The sequence below is a fragment of the Pongo abelii genome, chromosome 6 (assembly GCF_028885655.2).
Source record: "Pongo abelii isolate AG06213 chromosome 6, NHGRI_mPonAbe1-v2.0_pri, whole genome shotgun sequence".
Lineage (NCBI taxonomy): Eukaryota > Metazoa > Chordata > Mammalia > Primates > Hominidae > Pongo > Pongo abelii.
The window spans coordinates 26,280,615-26,301,834 of record NC_071991.2 but is presented as its reverse complement, the minus strand read 5'-3'; the positions used below and the strand labels follow the sequence as shown (position 1 = coordinate 26,301,834).

The following is a 21,220-nucleotide window of genomic DNA, read 5'->3' as shown; positions in this document are numbered from 1 at the left end:
AAAGGTTGAAAATCCAGCATCCATAAGAAACTTAAACAAATTTATAAAAAAAAAAAAGAAGCAGCAGCAGCAGCCAGGAGCGGTGGCTCACACTTGTAATCCCAGCACTTTGGGAAGCTGAGGCAGATGGATCACGAGGTCAAGAGATCCAGACCATCCTGGCCAACATGGTGAAACCCCATCTCTACTAAAAATACAAAATTTAGCTAGGTTTTGTGGCGTGCACCTGTGATCCCAGCTACTCGGGAGACTGAAGCAGGAGAATCACTTGAACCTGGGAGGCGGAGGTTGCAGTGAGTCGAGATCATGCCACTGCACTCCAGCCTGGTGACAGAGCAAGACTCCGTCTCAGAAAACAACAATAACAACAACAAAAAGAAAACCAAAAACCTAATTAAAAAGTAAGCAAAAACATGAACAGATACTTTTCAAAAGAAGACATACATGTGGCTAACAAGCATATGAAAACAAAATTCACACTGTTAATTATTAGAAAAATGCAGAGAAAAACCACAATGAGATACCGTCTCATCCAGTCAGAATGCCTGTTGTTAAAAAGTCAACGACAGATGCGGGCTAGGTTGCAGAGAAAAAGGAATGCTTATGTGTTGTGGGAATCAGGAGGCCGGAGAGATCACAAGGTGGAACAGGAGGATTTTATTTAGGTGGCCACTGGCCCAGCAGATTAACATCCAAAGGCTGAGCCCTGAACAAAGACAGAGCTTGACTTTTATACATGCATCAGGCAGGGGCAAGTCAGGTTTTTGGCGCAAAACCTGCGAGGCGAGAAAGCAGTCTTACAGAAGCAGAACAAAGGCAGTTAATCATACCGTGACAGGTTTTACAACAGGCTTTGCAACATGAGCCTATCTTACTTAAACATGTCTTGTGACCTTGCCATGCTACAGAAAGAAAAACAAGAACTTACAAAATCTTTACAGACTTGCAGAAATAGTTACAAAAATAGTTGTGAGAGCAGAACAAAGAATAATGGTATGGGGAGAAAATTTCAAAGGGGGAAACTGATAAGGAGAACTGGTTTTTCTCATCCCTGCTCCGGGAGCCCATTCCTTCGGAGCCCCTGCCTGGCCTTGCAGATAATTATCAGATCCAGCAGGACTTTGGAGTGAGTCAGACTGGTCAGGAAAGGACTTGTTTTCCCTTTTCTATTTCCTGCTTCATTCCCCCCTTTGATGCTTTTTATAAGTAAAGTTTAATAGAAAGCATCACTATCTTCATTTAGTTCTTCAATAGGAAGTAGCTCTTTTCTTGGCAGGGGTTAATACTTAGTTAGGGCCATTAGTCGTGTGGTAGTCTGTCTGTCCACAAGAACCTCTATGGCTGTTTGGATATTTTTGACAATGAGGGGTAAGAGACAAGGGAGTATAAGGCAAACTCCCAATATGGCTAGAACTATTTGTACTAAGGTTTTAAATCCTCCAAGGGATGAGAACCAACCTCTGAAGAGGGAATCTGGAGACTATCCTTTCCAAGTCTGAACTGGGATGTGGGCTAACTTTTGGATTTTAGCAGTTATTTCTTTGATGACCTTTCCTTTGTCGTCAATTTCCAGGCAGCAGTTAGTAAGGTTGAACTTTCCGCATACTCCCTCTTCCTGGGCTAGGAGGTAGTCTAAGGCCAGTCTATTTTGATAAATGGCATTTCTCATTTTTGTGGCTTGCTGGGCAAGCAGATTCAAGGCCCCTGCAGTTTCATTGGTAATGATTTCTAGTACTGTCTGCAATCTTATAATGCGGTTAAGCATGTAAATTGGGGTGCGGTATCCCCACATTCCATCTTCTGCCCAGGTGGCTGGGCCATAATATTGAATTATTCTTTCAGGAGGCCATTCATTGTCCTTCCAATCTCCTATAGTTATGCCTCTTTTGCTTTTCCTTTTAGTTTCATCATAGATGGGGTATCCTAAGGCTTCTCCCTGTTTTAGGGGCATTAGGAAGAAGGACGGCCTAATTGTCCCCAGTACACAGGCCCCTGACCATTTAGCTGGCAGTTGTCGATAGGCCTGTGGCCCACAGATCCAGTAGAGGCCAGAGGGCGCCTGCCAGGTATTTGGAGCTTCAAGGTGGTACCAAGAATGGTTTAAAGATGGAAAACGAGAGAATGGGCTTGGGTGAGGTGATTCAGAATTATTGCTTTTGCCCCTCCATAAAGTCTTTCCTAGTGTCTCGTTGTAATATTGTTGTCCTAGGCAAGTTAACTCTCCTACTGGGTCTGTAAAGGCCTTTCCCCAGCGAGCAATACAGAATTTTCCAATAATGGAGGTTTTTAAGAACCAGATGCTCTGACTTGACGGTGCAGGTTCGAGGGAAGAGGCGGTTAGAGTGAAATTATCTTGGGGCATTAGTTCCCTTGCTTCCCATGGCCATTGGTCTCCCATGTTCGTTCCCCCACAGACATAACATGAAGCGACGTGCAGGCTGCTGGCTATGTTTTCAGCCAGTTGGGCGAATAAATTTCTGGCCAAGGGAGGGGGCTCAGGCAATTTCTGGTTAACATGCTCATAGAATGACTCAAAAACTCGGAACTGTTGGGTTGAGCGGGTCCGAGTTTTCTTTATGATATATAGATAGACATAGGCTCCTGGGCCAATTTCTTTACCGCTGACTCGTGCCCCTAGCGGTGCCTTTAAACCTGTTGTCCATATGGGCTGATCTGGCTCTAAGATGGTAAGATTTACAGAATTGCAAGTGCTTGTTTTACAATCTGGTTCTAATGGTATTTTGGTAAGCATAATTGGCCCTAGTGATTGTTGGTTAGTGGACCACGTTGTGCAGTCCCAGCAAGTTGTTACTGGGGAATCGGCGGAACAAGCAGGGGGTGCACACCTATTTTTATGGCAGCTACTATAGTACTCCGTGGAACTGAAGATTACGGGAAAGAGTGAGCCCATGGATACTATCTGGCAAACATCAAAGTATAAGGATACGACACCCTTGCCAGAGGGAAATACCTTGGTTTGGTTTAGAAGATCCCCTTCCTTTGACCCGACATGAATTTCAAACCAGGTCCCAGGTGAAGACTTAGGGTCATAACACACATAAGGCTGGCCCCTTCCTGGGTCACAGACTGAGTAGGTTGTCTGGTTGTGAGTACAAGTTCCTAGGCAGGTCCCAGCACACTCATAATAAGTGTGATACAACAGGGTTTTAGTCATGATGTTCCCTGACCACGTAGTGTGGGTGCAGTGGAGGCATCCCTCCCAGGGTTCTCCTTTTAACATGGATAAGGGGAGTAGCAAGAACAAAGTGATGAGTAGCATGTTCATACCCAGCATGGACAGAAAAGGCTTTTTCCTGGGGGGAGAAGGCTGAGCAAAGTGACAGCTTAATAGCAAAATAATTAATATTACAAGGAAAATTACTGGACTTCAGATTTCTAACCACATTTACTTCCCTGATGATGACTCAAGCTTCGGCCGTGCGTAGACTAGTCAGCTTCCGGGGTGACTAGAGCAGGGCTGTTGTCTCCTCAAGCTTCAGCCGTGCGTGGACTGGTCAGCTTCCGGAGTGACCAGAGCAGGGCTGTTGTCATCTCACTGGCACCTTGGTTCCGTCATAGGATTAGCTGGGTTGCATGGTCTAGGTCCTGTTGGCTGGTTCACTTGTCCTGGGCTGCTGGTTTCAGCTGACTGGATGGATGGATCCAAGGCACAATTCCTGCAACTTTAACAACAGTGGGAATAGACAAGATTACAGTATGGAGCCCATCCCATATGGGTCCCACAGTGGTTGGGTTTTATTTTTTGACCCAAAGAGAGTCCCTGGGTTTAAAGGGGTGTATTGGGTCTATCAGGCTTATGGGCATTCTTTCCTGTACCCAGCCATGGACACTTCACATGGCTATCCCTAAAGCCTGCATTTGCCTCCTTAAAGTTAATTCCCCTAGTTCACAGAGATTACCCTTAATGTGACTTATGATTGGGGGTGACTGGCCAAACAGTATTTCATAGGGCGAATACCCAGTTTGTTTGGTGGGGGTGCACCTAACTCAAAGGAGGACCATGGGCAGGACTTGATCCCATCTCAGAGGGGTTTCTTGGCAATATTTCTTCAGTAGCTGTTTGAGTGTCCGGTTCATGCACTCTACTTTTCCTGAGCTCTGCGGCCGGTAGGCTGTGTGTAATTTCCACTTTATTTTTAACACTCGTGTTAGTTCCTGAATTATTTCAGCTAGAAATGCCAGTCCGTTGTCTGACCCTAGAGTCAGGGACAGTTCAAATCTGGGGATAATGTTTCTTAATAGTATTTTAGTCACTTCTCATGAGTTCTCGCTTCTGGTGGGGAAAGCCTTGGCCCATCCTGAAAAAGTGTAGACAAGTACTAACATGTACCGATAGCTCCCTGCCTGGGGCAACTCGGTAAAGTCCATAAGCAGGTTTTCACAGGGCATGGTTCCTATTTCCTGAATTCCTGGGGACCAAGTGGGCCCTTCTCATGGGTTGTTCTGGGCACAGGTTAAATATGTTCACAAACAGCTTGGGTGATGGCAGTGAGTCGCAGCACATAGAAATGGCGTCCTAGTAGTGTTTCTAGTGCCGTTTTTCCCACGAGTTCCGTGATGCAATTGCTTTACAAGTTTGGGGGCCACCATTTTGGGAATGGCCCATCTCCCATCAGAAAATTTCCACCATCCTCCTTCAATATATTTTCCAGTTTTTTGGGCAAAACAGACCTTCTCATTCGGAGAGTAATTTGAGACCTCCTGGAGGGGAGGCTCTGGGAGGAGGGGCATAGCTAAGGCTTCCTTTTTAAAATGAGGTGTAACCATTGCTGCCCATTTTGCCTCCCTGTCTGCCTTTCTGTTTCCTTTTGCCTCTGATGTCCCTGCCCTCTGGTGTCCCCTGCAGTGCATAACTGCTACTTTCTCTGGGAGCCATACAGCATCTAAGAGCTGTAGAATTCATTCTTTCCATTTTATTTCTTTGCCCGTGGCAGTTAAGAGTCCTCTTTCTTTATATATAGCTCCATGAACATGCAGTGTGGCAAAAGCATATTTGGAATCTGTGTAAACATTGACCTTTTTGTCTTCTGCCAGCTGGAGAACCCTCATTAGGGCTGGTAGCTCTGCCTTCTGGGCTGATGTTCCAGCAGGCAGAGGCTAAGCCTCCACCACTGTCTAAGGTCACCACTGCCTACCCAGCCCAGCAGACCCCTTCCAGCACAAAACTGCTTCCATCTATGAAGTATTCTACATCTGGGTCCTTGAGTGGCTGGTCTGTAAGGTCTCCTCGACTGGAGAATACCTCATCCACTGTTGCCACAGTCACGGAAGGTGATTCCCAGTTCGACTGGGAGCAGGGTAGCTGGGTTAAGGGTGTTCACTGTTTCTAAAGTTATGCGGGGATTTTCATATAGGAGCCCTTGGTATCAAGTCATCCTTGGGTTTGATAACCAATGCTGCTCTCTCTGATCCATTAAAGTTATAACCGAGTGTGGTACCTGGATGGTCAGTTGTTGCCCCAGGGTCAGTTTGTCAGCTTCTTGTGTCAATAGGGCGGTAGCGGCTAGTGCTTTACAGCAAGGAGGCCACCCTAGCACCACAAAGTCCAACTGTTTGGATAAGCACACCACTGGGCAATGCCATGATCCTATGACTTGAGTCAGGACCCCTATAGCCATTCCCTTTAATTCATGGACATATAGAAAGAAAGGCTTAGTTGTATCTGGCAGTCCTAAGGCTGGAGCCTGAGTTAGGGCTTCTGTGATTTGTTTAAACACCTTCTTCTGGTAAGCCTTTCAGAGGAGGGGTTCCTTTTCACCCTCCCTTGTGGCTTCATACAAGGGCCTGGCCAAAAGTGAGAAATTTGGGATCCAGATACGGCAGAACCCTGCTGCCCCTAAGAATTCCCCTGTTTGGCGCCAGGTGGTTGGAGTTGGAAGGGCACAAACGGCTTGCTTTTATCCATGGTCAAGCCGGCGTTCCCCTTGGCTTACTATAAAGCCTAAATATTTAACCTTTTCATGGCAAATTTGGGCCTTCTTTTTGGATACTCTATACCCTGCTTTCCGTAAGAGATGGAGGAGGTCCTGGGTTCCCCAGTAACAGTCCTCTTGGGTTGGGGCTGTCAAAAGAAGGTTGTCTATGTACTGCAACAAGGCACAGTTGTCATTTGGTGGGGTGTATGGCTTGAGGTCTGAGGCCAGTGCTTCCCCACAGATTGTGGGAGAATTCTTGAACCCTTGTGGGAGTCCAGTCCAGGCGAACTGTCCCCCCGTGCCCGTGACTGAATAGTCCCATTAAAATGCAAAGATGGCTGACTAACTGGTGCCAGGCAGAGACAGAAGAAAGTATCCTTTAAAGTCCAGGACTGTAAACCAGGTAGCATTTGCTAGCATAAGTCCCATTAAAGTATACAGGTTTGGTACTACTGGATGTATGGTCACCGTGGCTTGGTTTACAGCACGCAAGTCCTGCACCGGTCTATACTCATCAGATCCTGGTCCAGGCAATGGTTTTTGTACCAGCAAAAGTGGAGTGTTCCAGGGTGACTGGCATTGGATTATGATCTCATGGTCATAGAGCCACTTTAAATGCTTATAAACACCCTAAATATCCTCTTGGGAAAGTGGGTACTGACAAACCCAAACTGGAGTTGCTCCTGGTTTTAATTCTACTACCAGTGCCTGATTTACAGCCAGCCCAGGTGGGTTGTCTTCAGCCCATACTCCAGGAGTTTTATCAATTAGCCTAAATAATAATTTATCTTCCTCCTGCGTACAAGGCTGCATTGGTGCCTGTACTTCATGTATAGTCTCCATTCCTCAGCCTGCGGGATGGTGAGGGTTAACACCCTGGCCTTTGGTTGAGTTAGGCTTAAAGTAATATCTCCTTGTGACCCAAAGGTAATCTATGCGTGCAATTTTTGGAGTAGGTCTCTTCCTAGTTGAGGCACTGGATAATTGGGGAGATACAGGAATTTATGTTGGACCTCTCATCCTCCAATGACACACCTCCTTGGCTGACAAAACGGCCTCTTCTCTGGGACCCCTGTAGCCCCAATAATAGTTGTGTGATCTTTGGATAATGGCCCTATGGGCTGTGTCACTACCGAGTGTTCAGCCTCAGTGTCTATCATAAAGTTCATTAGCTGGCCTCCTACTTCTAATGTGACCATGGGCTCCTGGGGGCCTAAAGAGAAGGAGCCCAGTCTGGCCTAGTCTTCATATTCTCCAGTTCCTGCCAACCTGATCAAGTAGGTATCTGACTCCCTTGGGACAAGATAGCCCTTGGCTGGCAGTTTTCCAGTTTTATAGTCTCTGTCATTTTCTTCATTGCCCTCTGGACATTCACCTTTCCTGTGTCCCCTCTTTCTGCACTGCGCACATTAATTCCTACATAGTCTTGGCTGACTTTCAGGTCTCTGCCTGGCCTGAACCCCTCCATGTCCGTGGCTATGTCTGCACCCTCTCGCGATGCTAGTTTCCCTTCCTGTGAGGGCTGCCACTAGCAGATTGGCCTTTTTCTTAAGTCTGATCAGCCTCTCTTTGTCTCCTGGTTACGGTTAACGTACACCTTGGTGGCCACTTCTAAAAGCTGAGTGGCATTCATCCCGTGAAACCCTCTAGCTTTTGCAGCTTTCGCCTGATGTCTCCCTGGGCCTGCCCTACAAACGCTGCGTTCACCATGCGCTGGTTCTCAGTAGCCTCAGGGTCAAACGGGGTGTAAAGCCAGAATGCTTTACAGAGTCTCTCATAAAACTGACTAGGACTTTAATCAGTCTCCTGCAGCACTTCCAAGATTTTCCCCATGTTGACTGCCTTTTTCCCACCTTCCTTTAGCCCTTGCAGGAGTGCCTCCCAGTACCTCTGTAGGTACTGTAATTGGGCTGCATCATTTGGGTCCCAGTGTAGGTTGGCTTCTGGGAATTGGCCCTGAGCATATGCCTGGACATTAAGTGTGCCTTCTGATGCATTGTGTTCCAGCCAGTGGAGGGCTGCCTGGGTCACCCTTCGGCGTTCCTCGGTGTTAAACAGCATCAGGAGGAGCTGTTTGCAATCTGGCCACGTTGCATTTTGTGTCTGAAAAATGGACTGCATCAGATCTGTCAGGGCTTGGGGCTTCTCCGTGTAGGAGGGAGTATGGTGTTTCCAGTTTAGGAGGTCAGTCGTTGAAAAAGGCTGGTAAATAAAAGTCCGTTGCCCCCTCTTGGACCTGCCCCTGTTCATCATAATAGATAGGTCCCCATGTTTCATGGAGGGGCATCTGCCACACTCTGGTGTGGCCAGATCGAAGGCGGCCTGCTTGATCATCCTGACTTTCCTTCTTGACCTCCTGAGGCGGGGGCTCAGATTTCCCCCTTTGAGGTGTAGCCTGGGGTGTGTCACCATCTGAGTCTGGCTGCTCAGGGGCCGTCCTTGGTAAAGGGGGACACATTGGCACATAGGGAGGAGGGGTTTCTATCTCCTCTGGTGGTTCCTGCAAAACTGGTTTTTCTTGTGGCTTTCCTTTTATCTCTGTAGCTGACAGTGAAGCTGATTTTTCTTTTACTTTAGGCTTGACTCGAGCTATGAGCGTTTTGCAATAAGAAGCCAGGCAAGGTTGCAGCCATGCAGGTCGAGTTTGAACTATATTTAGCCATGAGTCAATATAAGGAAATTGCTCTGGATGCCCTGGCTGTCCTCCGACCCCAGTCACCACCTTAAATACATGGCCAATTTTTTCCCTATCTATAGTTCCTTTGGCCAGCCATCCAAAATTGAAAGAGGGCCATTCTATTTCACAGAGAGTTCTCAACCTCTGGGGGGTCAACTTGATCTCATAATACCCTGTATAATCTTACTTAAAGTTCCTTAACATACATTCTAATGGCATGGGTTTCAACGACTTCCCTCCCATTTCCTCCCAGTTATGGCACAACCCACTTACTCTTCCTTTCATTTCAGACTGATTAGACCGTGTCCCTTGCGGGAGTATTTCAGACACTGCTTAGCTTTAATGGAGGGTTCGTATGAGTCCTGAACCTGGACCACCACAATCTATAAATTGTGGGGCACCTCCCTAAGCCATATGCCGTAGCCCCATTCGCTGATGGTACAGTCTATGCTAAGAGACCTGTGGCTCCACACACGTCACTCAGCGTGTTGGTTCCTCTTGGAACCATCTCTTTCACATTTATTCACACACCTCCCCACTTCCAGTTTCCTTTCTTAACCAACTTAGTGAGCCACTCTCATGTCCTGGGTCAGTTGGGGTGTAGGTTTCTTCCGACTTCGCGAGCTCCTCTCACGTCCTGAGTCGGATTACTAGGTACACCCCAGGAGGTGATCAGGCTCCCCTTCCATCCTTATGGGACTGGTCCTGCCTTGGGCCCAAACCTTACTGCAGTCCTGTAGCGTGAAGTCCTGGAATCGTCCTGTAGCCCCTTAGGTTCCACTGCACTGTCAGGGAGGGGCGCCGGGTCGCGGGAGAGCCAATCTCCCCTCCGGGTTGAAGGTCTCCCAATGGTGCCTTGGGTCACGGGTCTCCCCCGGCCCGGGGCTCCAGTCCCACAGCCAAAGGAGACAGTAAACCTGTAGTTTCCCCTCCTGGCTGGCTCGCCAAAATGTTGCGGGAATCAGGAGGCTGGAGAGACCACTTGGTGGAACAGGAGGATTTTATTTAGGTGACCACCAGCCCAGCAGATGAACATCCAAAGGCTGAGCCCTGAACAATGACAGGGCTTGACTTTTATACGTGCAACCAACAGGGGCGGGTCAGGTTTTTGGCATGAAACCTGTGAGGTGGGAAAGCAGTCTTACAGAAGCAGAACAAAGGCAGTTAATCATACTGTGACAGGTTTTACAACAGGATTTGCAACATGACCCTATCTTACTTAAACATGTCTTGTGACCTTGCCGTGCTACAGAAAGAAAAACAGGAACTTACGAAATCTTTGCAAACTTGCAGAAATAGTTACAAAAATAGTTGTGAGAGCAGAACAAAGAATAATGGTATGGGGAAAGAATTTCAAAGGCGGAAACTGATAAGGAGAACTTGCTTTTCTCATCCCTGCTCCTGGAGCCCATTCTTTCGGGGTCCCTGCCTGGCCTTGCAGATAATGTTATCATAGCTCCAGCAGGACTTTGGAGTGAGTCAGACTGATCAGGGAAGGACTTGTTTTCCCTTTACTTGTTTTTCCTTTTATATTTCCTGCCTCATATACACTGCCTGTAGGAGTATAACTTAATTCAACCATTGTGAAAAGAATTGTGGCAATTACAGAACCAAAAACAGAATTACCATTTGACCCAGGCACCTGATAATTGGGTTTATACCCAAAAAAATATAAATTATTCTATCATAAAGATACAAACACATGCATGTTCACTGCAGCACTACTCACAATAGCAAAGACATGGAATCACCATAAACACCTATCAATGGTAGACTGGATAAAGAAAGTATGGTATGGCACGGTGGCTCATGCCTGTAATCAAAGCACTTTCTTTTTTGTTTTTTTTTGAGATGGAGTCTCACGCTGTTGCCCAGGCTGGAGTGCAGTGGCGCAATCTCTGCTCACTGCAAGCTCCACCTCCTGGGTTCACGCCATTCTCCTGCCTCAGCCTCCCAAGTAGCTGGGACTACAGGTGCCCGCCGCCACGCCCAGCTAATTTTTTGTATTTTTAGTAGAGACGGGGTGTCATCGTGTTAGCCAGGATGGTCTTGATCTCCTGACATCGTGATCCACCTGCCTTGGCCTCCCAAAGTGCTGGGATTACAGGCGTGAGCCACTGCATCTGGCCAATCACAGCACTTTCAAAGGCCAAAGCATGTAGATTGCCTGAGGTCATAAGTCTGAAACCAGCCTGGGCAACGTGGCAAAACCACATCTCTACAAAAAGTACAAAAAGAAAAATTAGCCAGGCATAATGGTATGCACCTGCAGTCCCAGCAACTTGGGGGGCTGAGGTAGAAGGATTGTTTGCACCAGGGAGATTGAGGCTGCAGTGAGCCAAGATCACATTACTGCACTTCAGCCTGGGTGACAGAGTGAGACCCTGTCTCTAAAACTGAATAAAATAAAATAAAATATTTAATAAAAACAAAATACGGTACATAAATTCAATGAATACTGTGTGGCCATAAAAAAGAAGATTGTGTCCTTTGCAGAAACATGGACAGAGTTGGAGACCATTATCCTTAGAAAACCAATGCAGAAACAGGAGACCAAATGCATGTTCTCATTTCTAAGTAAGAGCTAAATAATAAGAACACATGGACACAAAGAGAGAAACAACAGTCACTGAGGCCTAGTTTAGGGTGGAGGATGAAAGGACAAAAAGGATCAAAGAATACCTGTTTGGTGCTATGCTTAGCACCTCAGTGACAAAATAATCTGCATGCCAAGCCCCCCGTGACACAATTTCACCCACATAACAAATCTGCATGTGTACCCCTGAACCAAAATTAAAAAATTCATGGGTGGGGGATAGCATAATGTACGTGTAAGGACTGGTTTGTGCTACAGATAGTGGCCCAGGTGGGACTGTCCTCTGATTTCTTTGTGTCCATGCAGGCAGATGAGATTATGAACAGGTGGTCCAGAACCCTAGACTGGTGGAGAGAACAGGCTGCTACTGCAGATTCAGTGTCTGGGAAAAGGAATATGTCAGGAGACTTGTAGACACTTTTGTGGGTTTTTGGCAAGAAACACCAGGATGAAAAATGCTGTGGTGAAATTCCTAAGGTGGTGCCTAGTCCTGGGAGGGGTGTGAACACATCAATGTCTAGTGGGTATGTTTTTGAGTGGGTGGAAATCCTGAGGTGGCAGCAGTGGGAAAGGGGGGTCTGTTATAAGAGCTCTTTTCCTCTAAGTTTTCAGTCCTCTCTCACAGTGGGAGTGGGAGGAGACCTCAAATCCCAGGACAATGGGCAGTGTGATAGCCTGTGTACAGGAGAGCAGAGTCTCTCATTCCCAGATACCCAGAGTTCCATTCCAGGCCAGGCCTCTGAGATGTCTTTCTTCTGGCACCAAAATTGTAACGTTTGCTGAACACCAAGCAATTCTTCAAAACCAACACATTGTCTAAAATTTGAATTATGACCCCACTCAAGAGTCAGCACAGACCCTGATCCAGGGCTCAATCTCACAACACTGTCTTCACTGCAGACGCCAGTCACAAACCCTATGGGTCCGTCTATGCTTTTGAGCTACTGTTTAAAAATTCAGGACTCCCATAAATCTCTCAAGTTCAATAATTTTATAGAGCTACTCACAGAACTCAGCAAAATACTGTAGTTATGTTTACCCATTTATTATACAAAATACAACCCAGAAAACTCAAGTGGAAGAAATGTATAGGACAAAGAAAAGACATGGGGAAAGATGAAGCACATAGATAATCCTGGTAAATAGTGTTAATAAAATTCTCTATCCTTTGTGTTCTCCAGGAACAGTTTATGGAAAGAAACATCCTTCCATTATGACTTAGATGGTGCTCTCTTGTCCGACTTATCACATAACCAGACACTGACTCTGCACATTTTCTTCTTTTTTGTATTAAAAAATTAGCTAAATTTGTCTTCAGTGGTCAAAATAAAATGCTTTTTTGTTTGTTTTTTGAGATGGAGTCTCACTCTGTCACCCAGACTAGAGTGTAGTGGCACGATCTTGGGTCACTGAAACCTCTGCCTCCAAGGTTCAAGCAATTCTCCTGCCTCAACCTCCAGAGTAGGTGGGATAGCAGGCACATGCAACCATGCCTGGCTAATTTTTATATATCTTTTTAGTAGAGATGGGGTTTCGTCATGTTAGCCAGGCTGGTCTCGAACTCCTGACCTCAAGTGATCCACCCGCCCTGGCCTCCCAAAGTGCTGGGATTACAGGCGTGAGCCATCGTGCCCAGCCTAAAATACTTCTTAATCAAACTTTACTTAAGTTTATCTCCTTTCCACAGGCTCCTGAACTTTGAGCTACTCTCAGTCTGAGCCAACATACAACCCCATTTTATGTTCCTCCTAAAAACTTGCTGACTTCATGGTAAAACGATTTCTGATCTAAAATCTGATTTTTTTTCATCCTCCATTTGCTATTCCCCTCTGACTTCTAATCTTTTTTGCTCCTCCCTAAGAAAGATAGCCTTTATCTGTTTAAACTTTGCAATCCTTAAAGCTCTTATAGTTGGTACTTCCTTCTGTTGCAACACTCTTTTAGAATTCAATTTTTTTTTTACATAAACCTAATTTAGCTCATTTTACAAAGTCTAGAAACTGCCTCAAAACAGTAACAATTTCATCTTCAGTAAGACCCTCCCAATCCCATCCCATCTTAATGTTAACTGCATCTGCCTGTGGGTCCCCAGCTTTCCAGGGCTCTGTAGCTTCTCTCAGTATAAAGGCTTCTTCCATGGCTAGAGTGAGCAGGCTGGGACATCTGCAGGGAAGGTTTCCTAGAAAGAACGAACTGGGCCTTTAATACCCTCCCTCCCCGGCTGGGCCCAGTGGCTCACACCTGTAACCCCAACATTTTGGGAGACCAAGGATCACCTGAGGTCAGGAGTTCGAGACCAGCCTGGATCACATGGTGAAACCTCGTCTCTACTAAAAATATAAAAATTAGCTGGGTGTGGTGGCACCTGCCTGTAATCCCAGCTACCTGGGAGGCTGAGACAAGAGAATTGCTGGAACCGGGAGGCGGAGGCTGCAGTGATCCAAGATCTCACCACTGCACTCCAGCCTGGGCAACAGAGCAAGGCTCTGTCAAGAAAAAAGAAAAAGAAAGAAAGAACCTCCCCCCTTTTTGCAGGCTCAATATTAGCATTAGCTTGGGGTCACTGGGCACAAGCTTTAATTTCCATGTCAGAGTTATTCACTTGGTTTTTGAAACTGAAAAATTCAGAAAAATTACTCAAACACATTGTTTATATAAGGGAAGGAAATTTTAAGGTACTTACATTTCATACCTCAATAAGAAATACAAAAGCATTTATTCCTTTAAGACTATATTATTATTTCCATTAAAAATCATGTAGTAAACAATTGGTCATATGGGAGCACTTCTAGGAGATACCAAGTTTCCTCTCATAAAATTTAGCATTAACATCACATATCAAGATGATAGAGTATAGAGCAGAGGTATTCCCTGTAACAAATCTACCCTGCAAAAAGAGGAACTGATGTTTTCATGAATGTAACTCACCAATTATCCACCACATTTTCTTATGGAAATGTATTCATTTTCTACAGCCAAAATGGAAGAGAGATTTTCCCTATTCTTTTCCTCTGTAGCACTCTAAAAACTAAGCCTTGGAATTCTGTTGGATGTCACCTAGTCATTAAAAAAACACACCTGGCTGGGCATAGTGGCTCACGCCTGTAATCCCAGCACTTTGGGAGGCCAAGGCGGGCAGATCAGGCAGATCACCTGAGGCGGGGAGTTCAAGACCAGCCTGACCAACATGGAAAAACCCTATCTCCACTAAAAATACAAAAAATTAGCTGGTGCATGGTGGCGCATGCCAGTAATCCCAGCTACTTGGGAGGCTGAGGTAGGAGAATCGCTTGAACCCAGAAGGCAGAGGTTTCAGTGAGCTGATACTGAGCCATTGCACTCCAGCCTGGGCAACAAGAGCAAAACTCCATCTCACAACAAAACAAAACAAAAACAAAAATACACACCTTAGAAAATTTCTAAACTCGGTCTGGGAAAGAAAAAGGTAAATGAGTTTTGTTTTTGTTTTTGAGACAGTCTTCCTTAAATGAGTATTCTTAAGAATGGAATATAGGATTAGATATTGATTTTCTTCTGAGCGCCACCTCTTTTGTGCCCTTTGTAAATATTTTCTTACCTTTTAAGCCCTACTAATAAAATGCAAGTTATAGTTAAAAAACCGTAGTCAAAATAAGTGAACAAATCTTTTCAAGGTGACAAAGCCAGAGAGCGGCGGTGCTCATTAAAAAACAGATGTGTCTGACTCATATATCAAGTCAGGCCACCCAATCCCTTGAGAGACTCTTCCACCCCCATCCTACTCACTTAAGTGTTCAGTGACAACCCTCTCCAGAGACACTGTACTAGGCCCCAGTGAGAGCCCCAAGGTGCATTTCACTTTGCAAATTGTTGCACCATGTCACTGGGGCCAGGTTTGATTTTTTTTTTTTTGTCTTTTGGGATACTATTTTCTCTTTTATAATTCTTGGAGAATCCAGGTGGCAGTAATTATTTGTGTTTTTCCCTCATTACCACCATCTGATTGGCTGACCAGCAACGTGTCTTCGAGAAATGGAAGCCGGGTTGCTTGAAGACAATCTTAACTTCTCTAAGGGTTTGCTTTTTAAAGGAAGAGTACCCCAGGAGACTCCTCTCAGCCCCAGGGCATCCACCTGCTCCCTTGAGAGGCTACACTCCAACTTCAGGCTGTCCTGTCTCCCATTCCCAGATATGCGAAGTTTCATTCCAGGCCAGGAGCTGAAATTTACTAGACATTCTAGCATACACAGCCACAGTGGATATCTTGATTTATCCCCAGACAGTACTGAAACCCAGAACCAGGGAAAAAACTGAAGGGTGGCTGAGGACACATTACCTTATAAAGTTTCCAAAGGGAAACCCTGACCCAAAAATATTCTGATAAGGTTTCTGTGGCTAGAGGCAATAAAAGGAAAGGAGGCACAGAACATTTTTTACAATACAGTGTCAGGGGATTATTCTTTGCTTTCTTCTCTTGGGAAATATTTACAAACTGAAAACAAATCTTTTTTTAAATGCCAGCCAATGCTTTGTCAAAAAATGATTAATTAAAATATGGTACCTAAAATGTACACTAAAGTGTACATTAAAGGACAAATAGTTGATAATGTGAATTAGGGAGGGGAAATTGGCATTTGGGAATGTCAGAAGGAACTGGAAATTTACTGCAAGCCAGAGTTAGGCTGGAGGAATGGGAAATGGGGAGGAGTCTTGAGACCCTGCTTGAGACAGAAGTGAAAAATGCAGAGGAAAATCAGTGCCCTGTGGAGTGTGAAAATAATTAAGTGGCAGGCAATTAGACTGAGGTGGCCCCAGTCCTAGGGTTGCTACTTTCAAAAAAATCTAACTCGAATGCTTTTTTTCTAAAGTATTACATTGGGGGAAAATAAAATTCAGGCTTAACCAACTATAAACTGCCAATTAACTTCTCATTAACTACAAAACATAGCTTGGTGCTCTACAATTCTTGAATTACTCTTTAATTAAATTCTTTAATATTTTTGCGGAGACTTCCACAAATTTTTAATAGAAGAAAAGGGGGCCTGGGAACCCCGCAGACCAAAGCTCTTCCCATTCATGAACTCTGCACCCCGAGTCAGTATTCTCCCCTGACGACCGTCCCCTGGTCCCTGCACAATCGGGGAGAGATGCGGCAGTGGGGGCAGAGCTGCCCACAGAGGACTCCAGGCCAAGGCACAGTCACTGCGCAGGGAGGAGACATGACGCCCGGGGTCCAAGCTGTCAGCCCGGCCGCCATCCTATGGCTGAAGGGGACTGAGGGCCGAGCTGTGCCAAGAACTCGGGGCCGCGGATTTTGGAGCCAACTGCGGGGAGGCCAGAGTCCCGCCACAGCCACTTCCCACCAGTTCCAACCAGCCCCGCCCCCTCTCTCGGGATGTCGGACCTGGCACTCTCACCATTTCTAGGCTTCCAGTGGGTCCTGGCGTCTTAGCTGTGGATCTCCCAATACCTGCAGGTAACGAGGCCACAGAGGCTGGGCCTCTAGGAGCAGAAGACACAGAGCAGCGAAGACTACACCAGAAGCTCCGGCTGCAGCCACAGACAAAGGCCCCGCCAAACCCGGAAGCCGTCCTGTCTGCTCTAGCTGAGTGCCTGATTGGACGGGTCCCAGCCCAGCGTTCCTGATTGGATAATGTTTAGGGCCCCACCCCCTCAGGCCTTGATTGACAGAAGACGTGCTCAGATGCTGGGCTGAATGTAGAGTGAACCCTAAGCCTTTTCAGGCAGAGCTTCCTCCCTGAGCTGACCCAGGCCCTCCCCAGACGGCATTTGCCTTGTAAGGCAACCCTCTGAAATAAACTGTGAGCCATGTGTGAATTCTAAATTTTCTAGTAGTTAAGAAGAAAGAAGAAACAGGTGAAATTCATTCTAACCATTTAATAACCCAATATATCCAAAATATTATTTTAGTATAGGAGCAATATGTAATTATTAATGTAGTGTATATATTCTTGGAACTAAATCTTTAAATCTAACTCTGCATTTTACCTTTCTAGCACATCGCAGTTCAAACCAGCCATATTCCAGGCATCCTGTAGCCACACATGGCCAATAGCCACCACATTGAAGTGCAGCTCTGACGTCAGGGGGTTGAAGGGCCCTAACATCCCTTTTCTGCCAAAGGTGAGGCAAGAGCCTCTCCCTACCAACATCTCTCTTCAGTTCCAAGGATGAAACAGATAGTGGCCATAAAAAGAGCAGACGACAGCAGGAATAAAATTACCTCAGGTACTGAGGTTACAAGCACTGCTGGCCACCAGTTGCTCACCTTTCTTCAAGAGATTAGACATGAACAAAGAATGATGAGGTCACAGGATAAGAAAACTCTGTCTTTAGATCTGTACACAGTATAGACCTCCAGTGTTTAGAAACAGAGAAAATAGAAAAAGGCAAACTCATGTTGCTATTTGGCCTCGGCCCTAATGGTCAGGCTGTGGTTTTCTGTTGTCTCCTGTTGTATGTGGTGCTGTTTGAGTATAATCACCAATCACATGTATACGTGTCCACATGTATTTCTGCATTTCTCAACATTATCTTACAAGACATTCAACTTTAAATCAGGGGGAAAAAGTTAGTACTTTTAGGGTGCCCACTATTAGAAGGTAACTAGTAATCAGCCTGTCATTAAAGCCTGGCATCTTACCTGCACTGGGTGCATGTATTAGTTAGCTGTTACAGTGTAACAAACCATCCAAAACTTATTAGCATCATAATTGAGATGGTCAGGCATTTAGGCTGGGCTCAGTGGGACCATTCTTCTGGTCTCAACTGAGCTCTTTCAGACATGTATTATCAGCTGCTTGTTGACTAAGCAGCTGTGCTTCTGGGAGTGAGCTTCTGCTTCTGGGGCTGTCAACAGAGGCAATTTGCTTCTCCTCCCCATGGTATCTTGTCTGGCTTACATGGGCTTTTTTTCATGGAGATGGCAGCATTCTGAAAGAAAAACAGAAGGATTCAAGACCTTTTGAGCCTACACCTCAAACTAGCACACTGTCATGTTCATGAGTTTCCACTGCCCTGAGCAAATAAGGCCAGCCAGATCCAGGGATTGGAAAACAGATTCTGGATCTCAATGGGAACAGCTGTAAAAGCACCTGGCAATGGGCATGGATACAGGAGGGATAAAAAATTGCTACCATTTTTGCAATCAGCATCATTCTGCCTTTTTTTGCATATGTAGTTAATAGAACTCTTCCATATCAATAAATTGTCCAAAGACCCACAGCTACTAAGTGGCTGGGCTGGGACTCAGGATCAACTCCGTGTGACCTTTGAAATCCTGGAGAGTAACATTTCTAAAATAGAAGTCAGATTTCTTTTAGATTTGTGCCCATATAATACTGTTTATTATTAGAATAATCTTAAAATGGCTGGGCATGGTGGTTCACATTTGCAATCCCAGCACTTTGGGAGGCCGAGGCAGGCAGATCATGAGGTCAGGAATTCGAGACCCAGCCTAACCAACATGGTGAAACCCCGTCTCTACTGAAAATACAAAAAAAATTAGCCGGGCTTGGTGGTGGGTATCTGTAGTCCCAGCTAGTTAGGAGGCTGAGGCAGGAAAATCTCTTGAACCTGGGAGGCAGAGGTTGCAGTGAGCAGAGATCACACCACTGCACTCCAGCCTGGGTGAAAATTAATAAATAAATAATCTTAAGGAATTGCAGAAACACATGGCGGCTCACACCTGTAATCCTAGCACTTTGGCAGTCTGAGATGGGAGAATCACTTGCACTCAGGAGCTCAAGTGCAGCCTGGGCAACATAGTAAGATCCTGTCTCCATAAATTTTTTTTTTTTTAAATTAGCCAGGCATGATGAGGCATGCCTGTAGTTCCAGCTCCTCAGATAGCAGAGGTAGGAGGATTACTTGAGCCTAGAAGGTCAAGGCTGCGGTAACCCATGTTTGGTTACACAACTGCACTCTATCCTGGGTTATAGAGTCAGACCCTGTCTCAAAAAAAAAAAAAAAGAAGAAGAAGAAGAAAGAAATTGCAGGAGCATTTGAAAAGGACATAGAATAATTTGGAAAAAGTAGCTGAGGGATGAGTTGAGAAAATCAAAGCCAACCCACACATTACTTATTTTTTATCATAGAAAAAAATTGAAAATTAAAAAAAAAACTCTAGAGAAATTAAATATTACAGAGTTTAATTGAACAAAGAATGATTTGCAGATCAGGCAGGCTGTGGAGCCAGAGTAGGCTCAGAGAAACTCCAGCACAGCCACATGGTAAGAAAAGATTGATGAACAGAAAAAGCAAAGTGACACACAGAAAATGAAAGTGAGGTACAGAAACAGCCAGATTGGTTACAGCTTGGGATTTGCCTTATTTAAACATAGTTTGAAGATTTGATATCCTTTTATTGGGAAAATCACAGTGGTTAGTACAGGAATGGGTTACAGTTAGGTTTCAGTTTACTATGTACAAAAAGAAAAAAAATGTATTGACCAAAATTAAACATGAAAGGGGACAGATTCAGGCTATAACTAATTTAACAATTTCTCGCTTTTGGTTATCTTCTCAATTTTGAGAGACAGACCAAAACTTTATATATTATATTCTGCCATCATCAAAAATATACTTATTTAGTCTCAAATCTCACTGTGAAATAGCAGAACTGTGAGTTTTGTAAAGTGGAAACGAAAATTTGAGGATATTAATTTTTTAAAGAATTACAGTAGAGGGGACCTCCTTATGTTAAAATTTGCTGCTTACAGAATAAAAACAAAACCTGGCCTGTTTTGGTATCTACCTATTTTCTTAAATTTTTAGTTTGAGTATGTCATATTTAGCATGAGTGACTCCATTTTGGTTTGGTTTGGTTTTGTCTGTTTGGGCCTAGTGCATAAGCTCAGTCCAGAATAATAGCCTCCAATAATTTCTTTTAAAAATTCCCCCGTTTTGGTTAAGTTTTCACATAGGTCAGAGTGTGACCAAAACTTAGGGCCTTAGTGCCTCTCTCAGTTTCCATTATTTTGGGTTTTTGTCCTTATCATGTCATTTATAGGTTATGGTGTCCTCATGGTCACATATATCTTTGAGTTTTCATCATTCCCATTAAAGAGAGACCATTTGACATTCTAGAGATGACTGCATGCAAACATTTATAACTTTTGAGAGAATACAGTGCAGTAGGGAGACTACTATTCTGACTATCAGGAGGATAACACCAAGAGTTTGAAGTATGCTTTTTAACCAGGGTCCCCATGAACAAACCAACTAAAATTAAATAGATCAAATAATTAGCTAAATAAGTGGTCTACTCATTTCAACCAAGGAGTCTGTTTCATTTTTCTTTTTCTTTTTCTTTTTTTTTTTTTTTTTTGAGATGGAGTCTTGCTCTGTCGCCCAGGCTGGAGTGCAGTGGTGCGATCTTGGATCACTGCAAACCTCCGCCTCCCGGGTTCAAGTGATTCTCCTGCCTCAACCTCCCGAGTACCTGGTACTACAGGCATGTGCCACCACGCCTGGCTATTTTTTTGTATTTTTAGTAGAAATGGAGTTTCACTGTGTTAGGTAGGATGGTCTTGATCTCCTGACCTTGTGATCTGCCCGCCTCGGCCTCCCAAAGTGCTGGGATTACAGGTATGAGCCACTGCGACCAGCCGAGCCTGTTTCTTAAAACCCTGTAATGAAATCTCTGTAGTACCCGATGTATTTCTCCATGTGCAACTACACGTCTTAGCAACTACACAATACTTTTCTGTTTATCCAGTAAGTAATCTAAAGAAATTCTATTATTTAGCACAACTTTAGTAAAAAATTTAAAGTCTATTATGTAACTACAGCCTTTACAGTAGAATCTGCTCTAGAGAATATTATGAAGAATAAGTGCCTAACCATTGCCTGATTTACTCTAAACCATGAAAAAAAAGACCAAACAAATGATGCTTATTTAGAATAGCAATGGCCTCCTGGCAATGCTCTTTAACCTATTCTGAATAAATTATCTTTAACTTATGAAGTAGGTTAAAAGCAGTGGACCTATATTCTGCTTCTGATATTATG

The 21,220-nt window shown here is 44.8% G+C and overlaps 2 protein-coding genes across 2 annotated transcripts in view; both read right to left on the bottom strand.

The window, feature by feature from the left end:
* Positions 1-16,746, bottom strand: part of LOC100462229 (zinc finger protein 117-like) — a 37,169-nt gene extending 20,423 nt beyond the window's left edge. Inside the window, 1 exon segment of the mRNA XM_024241330.3 lies at positions 16,606-16,746. Coding sequence (XP_024097098.2) covers positions 16,606-16,608 — 3 coding nt within the window. The 5' untranslated portion in view covers positions 16,609-16,746.
* On the bottom strand, positions 643-16,740 carry ERV3-1 (endogenous retrovirus group 3 member 1, envelope). The gene is made up of 2 exons (NM_001308132.2): positions 16,606-16,740; positions 643-3,683 (listed from the first exon to the last, which is right to left on the bottom strand). The coding sequence occupies exon 2, from the start codon at positions 3,293-3,295 to the stop codon at positions 1,481-1,483; it is 1,815 nt and encodes a 604-aa protein (NP_001295061.2). The 5' UTR covers positions 3,296-3,683; positions 16,606-16,740; the 3' UTR covers positions 643-1,480.
* Positions 16,747-21,220: the final 4,474 nt, after the last annotated feature.